Source organism: Pungitius pungitius, chromosome 12 (genome assembly GCF_949316345.1).
Source record: "Pungitius pungitius chromosome 12, fPunPun2.1, whole genome shotgun sequence".
NCBI lineage: Eukaryota > Metazoa > Chordata > Actinopteri > Perciformes > Gasterosteidae > Pungitius > Pungitius pungitius.
In genome coordinates, this window is record NC_084911.1 from 8604665 (window position 1) to 8617950 (window position 13286).

Sequence of the window (13286 nt, forward strand, 5' to 3'; positions counted from 1 at the left end):
AATATAGATGACAATAAAAATATTTGTGAATGTTAACACTGACAATAGCAGTGAAAAAACATTGTTTGGAGCTGTTGGTAAAAATAAATGTAAATAGAGCTTTGCTGTCAGATATAGTTTTTATCACAATCATAATTTTCATAGTTTCAGTGCATTTCTAAAACTAACTCTGCTTACCTAAGCCCTCAATCAGGCCTAAACGTCACACAGCCAATAAACGTTATCTGCATGGGCCCGTGTGGTAGATATGCCTACAACCAATTACCTACACTGCTCCCTTGCTTTCAAAATGAATCCAAAAATTATTGGGGACAAGCAACGAAAAGTCTGTATATTCTAATTATTGTTGAACATTTATAATTGAAAAACATTTTAATTTTAACTGTAAAGAACAGTGTGTTTTTTTAAGGCTGGGCCTAATTAGATCTTATAGATGTTCCTCTTTAACCAATTTGCTCTTGTTCCTAACCCTAACCCTCTATTTTACATCTTTAGTGTTGTGCATTTTAACTTCCCATCTTGTCTCCACTTGGTTATATGTCTTCATTCTGGCGTCGTTATGTCTTTTTTCAACATCTCCAAACCCCTCGCGTACATCAAGGGATTCTCCGATTAATTTTTGTTGGTTTCTTTTCAGTCTTCAGTTAAAAAAAAAAAGGTGTCCCTAACCTGTGTTTCTATGGCGATCACTCCCAGATGCAGCAGCAGGCAGCGTCGGTGGGTATGGTCCCCGGGGCCGGCGGCGTGTCAACGGGCCCGACGGCTGACCCCGAGAAGCGCAAACTCATTCAGCAGCAGCTGGTCCTGTTGCTCCACGCACACAAGTGCCAGCGGCGGGAGCAGGCCAACGGGGAGATGAGAGCCTGTACTCTGCCCCATTGCCGCACCATGAAGAACGTCCTCAACCACATGACCCACTGCCAGGCCGGCAAGTCCTGCCAGGGTGAGTCAAAGGGATGCGATAAAGAAAATCTGGCTTGAATGCAAGCGTTCCATTTCTCTGTGACTTCTTTTTGAATGGGCTTCTCTGTCCAAGCAAACTCTTTGTACGCCAGAAGCGCCTCCAGCTCTTCATAGAGCACCGATCTTGTCCTTAGTGAAATTATTGAATGATCTACAGTACCTGTCAACGGTTTGGAGACGATTTCTCATTGAATGAGGAAACGTGTCCAGAATTTTGACTGTTACTGTATATGTGGCTGACGACTGGTGAAGGGAGTTCCTTGAACTTTGCCCTGGGTTTAAGTGAATAACTGCTTAAATAGAGCCATTCTTCCCTCTTGTCGCGATACGCTCCAAACGATTGACTTCAGCCAACATGAGTTTAATCTTCTTTCAAACTGCCTTCATTGCTGTTCATGTATCTCGTCTACGCTGGCGGCGAGCAGCATCCCCCGGACAGCTGCGGGGTAGTGACGTCGTAATCCAAAGACGATGCACTTTGAACTAAGATGTTTCTATGTGTATGCTTAAAGCAAATTAATTTATGGTTTTACACCATGTGTAATCACATTTACATAGCAAATTGTTAGCAAAAAGTTCATTTATCATTGCGCTGTATTTCAGGTTGACTTGGGGCTATGAATGACTGCTTAGTGTATTGTTCTTTACTGATTCAACATCAGTATATTGTGGCGTAATATGAATTTAGTGCATTTTAGTCTGTATTTAAATCCTTAGCTTTTACAATGTCCGTTTGGAATGAATTACTGAATTACCACACCTCACTCAGTGTCTCTGTTTCACTTTTATTCCTCCCCAGTGGCTCACTGTGCATCATCCAGGCAGATCATCTCCCACTGGAAGAACTGCACGCGGCACGACTGTCCGGTCTGCCTGCCTTTAAAGAACGCAAGTGACAAGAGGAACCAGCAACGTCAGTAACTCCAGCCGATCCCCTTTTGCTGTTATTCATTTATACAACCAGAATTTCAAAGTTAATCCGGAACAAATATCAGGCTACAATTTCAATTTATAAAAAAATATAACTTCTTGGTCTTTCAAAACTGTTTATACGGTCACTCAGCAGAGAGCCTCGATCCTCGAGGTGTATGTGGTGTACAAAGTGCTGCCACCTGCAGGCTGTGTCTCAAACAGTGAGAGGATTTCTCTAGAAAGGCTGGACCTGTAATCGGACACTCAGGGGAGGGGCTCCATGGCCTGCTATCAGAAGGGGCAGGGTCTTTGGACAGCATGCTTCCGATTGGCTGAAAGGGCCTATGACAGATTTAAATCCCCACAGAGGCAGCATGCTCCCTGTCAGCCATCAACACAGCAGGGAGCATGGCAGGGATTGAAAATTGAAGAAGGAAGCTCGGGAATGCATTCTTCTCAATGCATATTCCCTCTATACAGAAAGCTTGTTTGTTAAATGTTATGTTTAAGGAAAAAAAACTATGGTATTTATATTTTTATAGTTATATAAATAATATTTATGTTCAGCTTTGTTGTTGATCTACTTTGTATATATATAAAATTGATAACATTCAAATTCATTGTATTTCTACACATACTTGACCAAATATTCTAATTTGTTTTAGCAGTTTTGTTTAATTGTTTGTTTCATAACAAAAACGTTTTAATGTTTAGAAATTATGAAACTCTGGAAGCAGTTGTAGCTTAATTCTGGCAGTGTATTGGTTAAATGCATTATTTCATTTTGCCAAACATCTGTATTTCTTATCACTTTACCTTGTCTTCTCCATCCAGCAATGCTAAGTTCTCCTGGTGCAAGCCTGCAGAGTGCCATCAGTACAGTGGGGCCTGGCCAGCCCAGTGCCACAGCCATCCACAGCGCTGCCACACACATCGACCCCAGCTCCATGCAGAGGGCCTATGCTGCCCTTGGCCTGCCGTACGGGAACCAGTCCCCTGCCCAGGGACAGGGACCCTCTCAACATAATCCCCAGGGTCCCCAGCACCAGCAGCTGCGAAATCTGAACCCACTAGGTATAACATAGCTCGGACTCTACTGCCATTTTAGAAGAAAAAATGAGAATCCCCTATATTTGTTGTCACGCCATTTTCTTGCAAACCCTTGTAAAAGACTATGTGTTCATCAGGCACTAATCAGATGAACCAGATGGCAGGAGGCATGGGTGTCCCCTCTTCAGACCAGGCCGGCATGCACTCTGACTCCTCGCTATCATCCACACTCAACAAGTGAGCCCTTTCATCCTTAATATCATTCACAACACGGCCCCTGGTGTGTGTGTGTGTGTGTGTGTGTGTGTGTGTGTGTGTGTGTGTGTGTGTGTGTGTGTGTGTGTGTGTGTGTGTGTGTGTGTGTGTGTGTGTGTGTGTGTGTGTGTGTGTGTGTGTGGCCATTTATTTAATTTACAGACTAAAACAACATCCAGTGCATCTGCTGTTGAAATAATAATCTTACATGATCTGAATCTGCTCTGTTTAATGATTTTAAAATGTTTCTTTGAACAATGTAAACATAATATACAGGTGAAACTCGAAAAATTAGAATATCTAATACTTTCAGTAATTCAACTTAAAAGGTGAAACTAATATATTAGAGTGTATATATACCGCAAATCCTCAAATAGTGGCCGGGGCTTTTATTTACATCGGCTGCACAGCGCACCGGCCTGTATTTGGGGCAGGCTTGTATTTCTCACTTACCGCTATCTTCTGTTATAGAATTGTATTATTTAAATAAAATAATGGGCATAATTACAGTAGGCTAATATCATTCATTGCATATGCGTTCAGCACTTCCTGCAACCATTTACCGATATGCTACCGGTAGACCTATAGCTAATCAACTTTCTGGACACTAACCATTTAGAAATTAATCAGTAATAAACCATAGTGTCAGTGTTAAGATACATCGTTAATTGCAGATATTTTTCAATGTTCTCAACTACAATCAAGCAAGTCAAAAATTTCACTCGGCAAAAAAAAAAAAGTTTATGGCGTATAGCGCTTTATTTGCAGTGTCCTCCTCGTCGTTGTCCTCATCCTGGGCTACTTGCGTGCGGTTCTCCTCCCCCCCACTGCCGGAGCTGCGGCAGCGCATCCCTACCAGCGGCGCATGGCTGTCCCGCTTTGAAGCAATGGATGAGATCATCTTCACTCCCGTCATCTTTCAGTGTCAGTCCACAAACTTTGACGGACTTTCGGATCATGTCCTTGTCCAGCTTCTCCCAGGCACCGACTACCCAGTTCACGAGCAGGTGGCGGGCAGGGGCTCTCATGTTACCTCCAGCAGTATATTCTTTACTTTTACATTTTTTATAAAATTTATTTTTTTACCCCCAGCCTTTATTTGTCTGTATCGACCGTGCCCCCGGCTACTATCTGAAGCCCAGCCACTAATTGGTCTTTATTTGAGGATTTATGGTATATATATTATATAGCCATAATCATCAAAATTATATCAAATAAAGGCTTGAAATATCTCACTTTGCATGTAATGTGTCTATTTCACCTTTTAAGTTGAATTACTGAAAGTAATGAGCTTTTGCACAATATTCTAATTTTTGGAGTTTCACCTGTATGTTCACATGGTATTCTTAATGAAACCATTTGTGGAAGTATCAATGAGCGTTATTTTGTAGATAACCGTTTTTTCCCTCTGTCTTATAGCCAGTTGATGCCGGATGGCTCAGTAGTGGGAGGCATGGGAAACCTGCCCGCCGCCACCCCTCTCTCTTCGTCGGGGGTAAGGAAGGCCTGGCATGAACACGTCACTCAGGACCTGCGCACCCACCTGGTGCACAAACTGTAAGTCCACAAATTGAAAAGGTCGTGTTCTAAACACTCCTGGGTCTGTCGTGAAAACCGAAAAATACGTTGGTGCCCTCCATGCTGATGCCGAGTTGTGTACTTGTCTGCTGTCTTTCTTCAGTGTACAAGCCATATTCCCCACCCCAGACCCTGCTGCGCTGAAGGACCGGCGAATGGAGAACCTGGTGGCGTACGCACGCAAGGTTGAGGGTGACATGTACGAGTCGGCTAACAGCAGGGTAACTCATTTATAAGTTACCATAACGATCGCACCATAACGACCTCATAGGAGTCATAAGAACAATCTTTGTTCATCTACTATGAGATGAGTGTAGATCATTTTAGGCTTAACCAGAGAGTTTTCTTTTTATTTCCACTTATTAGGATGAGTATTACCACTTCCTGGCAGAGAAAATCTACAAGATCCAGAAGGAGTTGGAGGAAAAGAGGCGCTCACGCCTCCAGAAACAACCTGGCATGGTGGGCACAGCTGGGCCTCAGCAACCTGGAATGTCTCAGTCCAACACCATGGGCCCAGGACAGGGTGTCCGGTCTCCCAGTTAGTACCCAAACTCTCTAATCTATGGGGGACAAAATGGGCAAGGGGATTATTAGAAAACTACAGTTCTCAGTTTATAAAAGTACAAAGCAACTCTGTTACCAATTGGCGAGTTAAATTGTTAAACTGTTTTATCCTGTCCTCACTCAGATGGACCTGTGCCTATACCCAACATGCCGAATCAGATAATGAATCGTATGCAGGCTGCCCAAGGTTGGTGTTCACTTGTCGCTTTATTAACAGTCATTCTGAGGGAAAATGTTCTTTGTTGACAACCTTCCTTTTTCTCAAGTTTTCTCTAGATGTTGAGCCTGTTTAACCAGTTTATACCCGTTCATATCTCTGACGTTAAAACAAGCTGGGTCAGGCACTCTGCCAGCCCAGTAGGAGGAGGATTATTGAATTACATTTCCTAAGTATGATAAACAAGTATATATTTGTGCGTATCTGTTCCCACAGGAATCAATCAGTTCAACCCAATGGCAATGCAGAATTCGCAGATGTCTCAGGCACCTATTGGAGCCCGTGCTCCCTCCCCGATGAACCATCCGCAGCAAATGAACATGAGCTCGGTCCCAACGGTTAGATCTTTCTCCTACATCTCCCTCTTTTTTTCTCAGTTTTTGTCATCTTGTTTTTTTTTTGTTTACAGTTGTTCAGGTCCTGCTAGGTTTTTACAGTCATCCTCTGGCTCATTGCTCCTCTTGACTATCAAATTCCCTACGCTATTTCAATGATTGTTGCCATTCTCTGTTCTGATGCAGCACATTGTTAATTTGATAATGATTTCATCCGGTACATCTCTGGTCTTTTTCAGATGGGCATGTCCCCGTCAAGGATGCCTCAGACTCAAGGAATGATGGGTAGTCACGCTAACAACATGGTAGCGCAACCAGCCAATCAGGGCCAGTTCCTTCAACAGGGCCAGTTCCCCGCTGCTGCAGGTGGAGCGATGAATGTAGGCTTGGGTCCGCCCTTAACGCAGGCTCCTGTCACACAGGTAAGGACGTTTATGCTGCGCTTTGGGCTCCCTGCATTTGTCTGTCTGAACGTGGCCTTATGAGTGTCTGCATGTTGCCTGCTTTGTGAATGGTGTGTACTGGTGTGCTAATGCGCGCATCCCTCTCTGCCCCCTGCAGCCACAGAACTCTAACATCCCTCTGAATGCACTGGGAGCTCACGGCCCCCAGCTGCCCTGTGGCCCCGCGGCCCAGCCTCCCCTCGGCGCTACCCCTCCACCCAGTGCCTCTGCCAGCCTGCAGCACCTGCAGCAGCACCTTGCTTCTGCACAGGCCCAAGTGCCACCCCGGCCCACTACCCCCGCCTCCACGGGTGGGCCCTCTTCCACCCCAACCCACATACCCAGTAGCCTCCATGGCCCCCCCTCAGCTAAGGGCACACCTAACCCCTCCCAGCCGAACACACCCCTGCAGCCGCAGACAGAACCCCCCAGCCAAATGCAGCAGCCCACCTCAGTGCAGGCACAGCACCCCAGCACACCGGTGAGCTACTGGTTGTCATGTAAAACAAACCATAGAGCCTTAAGTATCGGGGATCCATGAACGGTCTTCCTCGATGTGCAATTAAAAAAATGCGGCTATTATCAGAATTGTGATGGGAATTTCTCTTCCCCCTCTCGTTGAAGTTGTCTCAGGCAGCAGCGAGTATCGATAACAGAGTGCCCACCCCAGCCTCTGTGGCTGAGCTGAGCTCCCAGCAGGCCCTGCCGGACACGGGCAGCGCTGAAGTCAAACTTGAAGTAAAAGACGAAGAAGATGATGACAACCAGTCTGGAAAGAAGCAGCCAGATGTGAAAATGGAGGTATGTTATGATTTATAAGACGATTATTTTGGAAAGAAGCACACTTGTGTCTCCTGTGAATCAGACTAGAAGCTGTTTGACCTGCTTTGCAAACTCAGTCCACCAACACTGCATACAGTTCATGTCCAAAAAAGCTAATTTTACATATAGGAGTGCCTCAAGTAAAAATAAAGAATAAAACATATTTTATACTTTATTGTTTCTGGACTCGCTACTGTAGGACAGCGTATTAACCTTGTTATGTTGATATGGCAGGATGATGAAACCAAACCCCTGCTGGTGAAGAAGGAAGAGCCAGATGCAAAAGAGCCAAAGCAGGAACCAATGGAAACTGAGGTAAAGAAGCTGGAAATAAAAACGGAACCCAAAGACGAGGAGGAAAGTGGGGCCAACGGCACATCCAGCAGCTCCAGCCCTCAGAACCGAAAAAAAAGTAAGAACACGCACACAATTACTGTCAGTGACAATGACAGTCAGTATGTAACAATATCTTGTGGATATATTGCATTTTTTTAATTCATAAATGAACTTGTGTCACTGCGCTAAAATAATATGTTTTATTATCATGTCAATGTATAATTTTTATTTATAGAGGTTGTGTAGAGATACTTGTAACGGCTCCTGTATGCCGTTTGCGTCATATAACATAGTTAATGTCTGTCCAGTTTTCAAGCCAGAGGAGTTGAGACAAGCCTTAATGCCAACACTGGAGGCGCTCTACAGGCAAGACCCAGAGTCACTGCCCTTCAGACAACCTGTAGACCCCATGCTACTCGGCATCCCTGTGAGTTTCCACGATAACTCGTACAATAGTTCTTAACCGGCCCGTTCAGCTTGATTTCCCTCTAATGTGTTGCTCCTGCTTTACAGGACTACTTTGATATTGTGAAGAATCCCATCGACTTATCTACCATCAAGCGCAAGCTGGATACGGGTCAATACCAGGAGCCGTGGCAGTATGTGGACGATGTGTGGCTCATGTTCAACAATGCCTGGTTGTATAACCGCAAAACATCCCGCGTCTACAAGTACTGCACCAAGCTGGCAGAAGTGTTTGAAGCAGAGATCGATCCCGTCATGCAGGGCTTGGGCTACTGCTGCGGCAGGAAGGTGAGACCCTAGAAGATGGGAATTTAACAGCACACTCTGCCCACTGTGTCCATCTAGTGTGTCCTTTCACATTATATCTACCTGAATATGGATGCAGACTTGAGTGCAACCTGTTTGCAACAATGACATGAAGGCCAATGTTCTCTTTTATGTGTCCACAGTACGAGTTCTCACCCCAGACCCTGTGTTGCTATGGAAAACAGTTGTGTACCATTTCCAGGGACGGCACCTACTACAGCTACCAGAACAGGTAAAAACGTCATCCTCTTATGAAGCCATTCAAGTCAACAACGCTTAAAGGACCTTCTGGCCGAGCAGAATGTGTATCGTCTGATTCCTTTTTGTCCTCCCATGTCTGCCCCAAAGCTCCCCCTGCTGTGCAGAAATGCTACTGCACCTCAGATCATTCTAATGCAACAACATTCAATTATTGCAGCTACTCGCTATGACTGAAACTGTATTTATGAGAATTAATTTTTTACACTGTTTTAGGAGGAAGATTTTAACACTTCATCTCATCATCTAAGTTCCCAAAGAATTAAGACACCCTTGACTGCAATTAAGTCCGCTAACGGAAAACCTTCTTATTAGACTTTTACCTTTTTAGTATTTTATCATGTTGTCCCTCCCAGCATGACGATATCGTTCCTTTATCTGCTCATAATGAAAGTTGCTCAGGTTTCAACGCAGTGAAACTTTGTATTTGTTTTGTTTCTGTAATTCCGACGTGCAAATAATTATGTTGTGCAGACATACAGTAGTTTCCTGCTTATTTGTTGACCCTCATTACCATTATTAACATTTTAGCATGCTTCCCCTTTTTCTGTTCCAGTTTGAATGAGTGGCTGGTTTATGACCATCTCAACTAACATTTACTTATGTCTGTGTACGTGTCCCTCTGCATTCTGTCTGTGCTGCTACTTCTTGTGCTGACGGCAGTTTACACAAATATGGCCTTATTGCCCACAGGTATCACTTCTGTGAGAAGTGCTTCAACGAGATCCAGGGCAACAGTGTGACCCTGGGAGATGACCCGGCACAGACACAGACGTAAGTTACCAGGCCTGCGTGGCTGAACACCACCTGAGGATCATCTCGCAAGACCATTAGGTCGTTTTGTTTTTCTGTGTTTTCATCACAACAAACTAAACTTTGTCTCTTTTTTGTTTTCTTTGGTTGTGCAGCATGATATCAAAAGAGCAGTTCGAGAAGAAGAAAAACGACATGTTGGACCCTGAACCGTGAGTAGTAGTAGTAGGAGTCTAGTTGACGTTGTGGCAGTGACTAAAAAGCAAGACCAAAAAATAACCAAACACATTCTTCCTTGGCAGGTTTGTTGAATGTAAAGACTGTGGACGAAAGATGCATCAGATCTGCGTGCTGCACTACGATGTTATTTGGCCCACAGGGTAAGTCTCTCTGCAGCTGTTAGACAGCTATCCAGCCAGTTAGACATGCTGTCCATGTTCTACCTCAACAGAATTCTATCTTACAGACTACAGATCTCCTAATAGGCACTTCCATATTCCATTGCCGTTTGTGTATGTGGATGCTTAACTGCAGTGTAATCCTATGTTCTTCTAGCTTTATCTGTGACAACTGTCTGAAGAAGTCTGGCAAAACAAGAAAGGAGAACAGGTTTTCAGCAAGAAGTAAGTTTAATGCATTAAATGGTTTCAGATCACAACATTTAATGTCATTATAACTGTTGAATGGTATTAAGTGCATTTTGTTCTTGTGTCCCTGCTGGCCTCTGTAAAGGGCTGCAATCAACCAGGTTGGGAACGTACATCGAGGACAGAGTGAACAAGTACTTGAAAAGGCAAAACCATCCCGAGGCTGGCGAGGTGTTTGTGCGGGTGGTGGCCAGCTCTGACAAAAATGTGGAGATTAAGCCCGGCATGAAGTCTCGGTAAGGTTCTCACCTGCAGATAAAGAAGGTCTTTCAAAACATTAGTTAAATGTGTAATAAAACAGTCTTGTTTTACATTGTGTGGCTGCTTTTAAAAAATTCAAGCTCACCTGGAGACGTTTGCCATGAGCATGGATATGATCCCGCTGTAAAATATGCAAATTGTTCTAGAAAGAAAAAAAACGATGTCTAACTTCCGCCTCTGCTTCCTTAGGTTTGTGGACTCAGGCGAGATGGTGGAGACTTTCCCTTACAGAACCAAAGCACTTTTTGCATTTGAGGAAATAGACGGGGTTGACGTTTGTTTCTTTGGGATGCATGTTCAGGAGTATGGCTCAGAGTGCCCCTTTCCAAATACCAGGTAGAATGACAGAAAAAAACATCTTTATTATTTTGGTGTTTTGTGCGTTTTGTGCGTTTTGCCCTTTGATGATATTCTTATTTTCTTTGCAGGCGGGTTTACATATCATACCTCGACAGTATTCACTTCTTCAGGCCACGTGTGCTAAGGACTGCAGTTTACCATGAGATCTTAATAGGCTACCTGGAGTATGTGAAAAAACTGGGGTAGGTTGAGAGTGACTTTACGCTGTGTGGTCTACACAAGTTTCAGCTAGTGCTCCAAGTACAATTCTTGCAAGTGGATGAAAGCTCTTGTTGCCCTCAGGTATGTGATGGGTCACATCTGGGCCTGCCCACCCAGTGAAGGAGATGACTACATTTTTCACTGCCACCCTGTTGACCAGAAGATCCCAAAGCCCAAGAGGCTCCAAGAGTGGTACAGAAAGATGCTGGACAAGGCTTTCGCTGAGAGGATCCTACACGATTACAAGGTTGGTAAAGGATTACATCATGATGTCTTAAGCCTAGTTCATGCAGACGAGGGGTGTACAAAGTTCTGGAGGAAAATACGGGACAAAAATGTCCACGAAAAAAATGCAATGAAAAGCAGCAGTGGCGATGCACGGGGCAAAAAAGTCTCTGATAAATAAATAAACAAACCAACGACTTCCACACACAACGACGTCACTCTCTAGGTTGTCTTCAACAAAATAACTTTTTTCCACCCTCTGGCGGTAGATTGCTTTGCAACACGCGCAAGCCTTTTCGAGCCATGAATTGAAACGAGTCCGTCGACACAAGACGCAAACGCAGACCCACACGCAGAAGCATGTTTCAGCCTTTAGTGACTGCCGTGGGATATGTCGTCTTACAGGGTTTCCTCAGTTATAGTTAACAATTTATCTAGCAGGTAAAACTGTACAGTGAGTGACTCAGACTTGCTCTGTTTTAATTGGGCATCAGTCAGATAACTTGCAGTATTACTTTATAGATTTTACTTATCTTTCAAACTAAAACTAATTAACTCATGAGTATACTCCACAGTTGGTGTACCAGCCTGATTAACAAGTTATTTAAATTTATCAGTTTAATTTTTATCTCGATAATTTCTTTTAAAGGTTTACTGTTGATGGTTATGAAAATGTTTTTTTTTCTACATTTAATCTTTCAGAAAGAGAATCTTGTTGGTTTATAGTTGCTAATGCTTGAAGATTTGCAGGGTGGGGAAGTGATGAAATCCAGTAATTAACAATAGATTGTGGAATGGAATCAGAACGGTTATACATTTTGAAAATTAAACCCTGATGATAAATTGCCTTCGAAGTAGTCAAATAATTTATTTGTATTATATTATTAACAATTGTTTGTATTAGATAACACAAAGCAGAAAACAATGAGATTAGATTGAAGTTAGCAATACTATTAATAATTATTATTTGATAGTATTCAATAGTATTTGAAGTATTACAATATAATAATATTGTCAGTAAGGCCCTGTTACCGTATTATAAATATGCTCTGAACCTTTCACTCTGTTTCCGGTCCTAAAGCGTGTAGTAAGGGAGGGCTCCCCCTTGTGTTAGATATTGTTGTTTTGAATAAGTAGCGGAACAAAAATGACAATTGTGAACTATAGTTTGGATTTATCTTTACTGGATGGGGCCGATATTTATTTTTCTTCTCCACTTGTAATGGTCATTTTATGTTGTAATTGGTCTTTATAAGCTGTTGATTGTTTAGAATTGTACTTAATGAAACCCGCAGACGTGTTCTATAACAGTTGTTACTCTCTTGCCTGATCGAAGTCTTGTGTGTGTTGGGGTTCAGGACATTTTCAAACAGGCAACAGAAGACCGGATAACCAGTGCCAATGAGCTGCCCTACTTTGAGGGCGACTTTTGGCCTAATGTACTGGAGGAGAGCATCAAGGAGCTGGAGCAGGAGGAGGAAGAGAGGAAGAAGGAGGAGAACACGGCCTCCACTGAGGCACCAGAGGTGAGTTGGATTGAGCATGTTGAAAAGTTTGTTTTTTTCCGTTTTTTTTAAGGAACGCTCTTGTTATGCCAAAACCAACACGCTTGTGCTAGGACCTCAGTTTCAACCCAGATTTTATCATCCTAAAGTGCTTATTATATAAAAGCATTCACCCGTCATTCCAGCATTTTATAACCACTCGGCATACCTCGTCATGAGTTGTGCAGTTTTTCTGAACCTTCATGTCAATCTATTTCAAGGGGGCCCAAGCTGACAGCAAAAATGCCAAAAAGAAGAATAACAAGAAAACCAACAAAAACAAGAGCAGCGTCAGCCGAGCAAATAAGAAAAAGCCCGGCATGCCGAATGTAGCCAATGACTTGTCCCAGAAGCTCTACGCCACCATGGAGAAACATAAGGAGGTGTGAGACTAAAAAAGTAATTTTAAAAAACTAGTTACTAATAAGCCAAGCTGGTATGTTTAACACGTTTCCTCCTTTCTGCAACCAGGTGTTTTTTGTGATCCACCTGCATGCCGGGCCAGTCGTTAATACCCTGCCACCCATCATGGACCCGGACCCTCTGTTGACGTGTGACCTGATGGATGGGCGGGATGCCTTTCTGACTTTGGCCAGGGACAAGCACTGGGAGTTCAGCTCGCTGAGAAGATGCAAGTGGAGCACGATGTGCATGTTGGTTGAGCTGCACAACCAAGGCCAGGACCGCTTTGTGTACACCTGCAATGAGTGCAAGCACCACGTAGAGACTCGCTGGCACTGCACCGTCTGTGAGGTAGGAATCATGCCACTAGCAAAATGTTGTTTAAT

At 43.6% G+C, this 13286-nt stretch overlaps 1 protein-coding gene across 3 annotated transcripts in view; it reads left to right on the forward strand.

Moving 5' to 3' along the window:
* Positions 1-13286, forward strand: part of crebbpb (CREB binding protein b) — a 30861-nt gene that overhangs the window by 14052 nt on the left and 3523 nt on the right. For 2 of the 3 annotated variants that reach the window (XM_037475974.2, XM_037475975.2), the window contains 27 exons: positions 697-943; positions 1763-1876; positions 2710-2949; positions 3063-3162; positions 4600-4737; positions 4862-4979; positions 5125-5299; positions 5450-5512; positions 5759-5880; positions 6117-6299; positions 6439-6801; positions 6945-7121; positions 7377-7554; positions 7787-7905; positions 7992-8231; positions 8393-8481; positions 9201-9281; positions 9416-9472; positions 9563-9640; positions 9816-9883; positions 9981-10143; positions 10358-10504; positions 10597-10710; positions 10811-10976; positions 12313-12480; positions 12720-12881; positions 12970-13251. In XM_037475974.2, coding sequence (XP_037331871.2) covers positions 697-943; positions 1763-1876; positions 2710-2949; positions 3063-3162; positions 4600-4737; positions 4862-4979; positions 5125-5299; positions 5450-5512; positions 5759-5880; positions 6117-6299; positions 6439-6801; positions 6945-7121; positions 7377-7554; positions 7787-7905; positions 7992-8231; positions 8393-8481; positions 9201-9281; positions 9416-9472; positions 9563-9640; positions 9816-9883; positions 9981-10143; positions 10358-10504; positions 10597-10710; positions 10811-10976; positions 12313-12480; positions 12720-12881; positions 12970-13251 — 4152 coding nt within the window. The remainder of the gene's footprint in view (positions 1-696; positions 944-1762; positions 1877-2709; positions 2950-3062; positions 3163-4599; positions 4738-4861; positions 4980-5124; positions 5300-5449; positions 5513-5758; positions 5881-6116; positions 6300-6438; positions 6802-6944; positions 7122-7376; positions 7555-7786; positions 7906-7991; positions 8232-8392; positions 8482-9200; positions 9282-9415; positions 9473-9562; positions 9641-9815; positions 9884-9980; positions 10144-10357; positions 10505-10596; positions 10711-10810; positions 10977-12312; positions 12481-12719; positions 12882-12969; positions 13252-13286) is intronic. The other variant, XM_037475976.2, reaches the window with a different exon arrangement.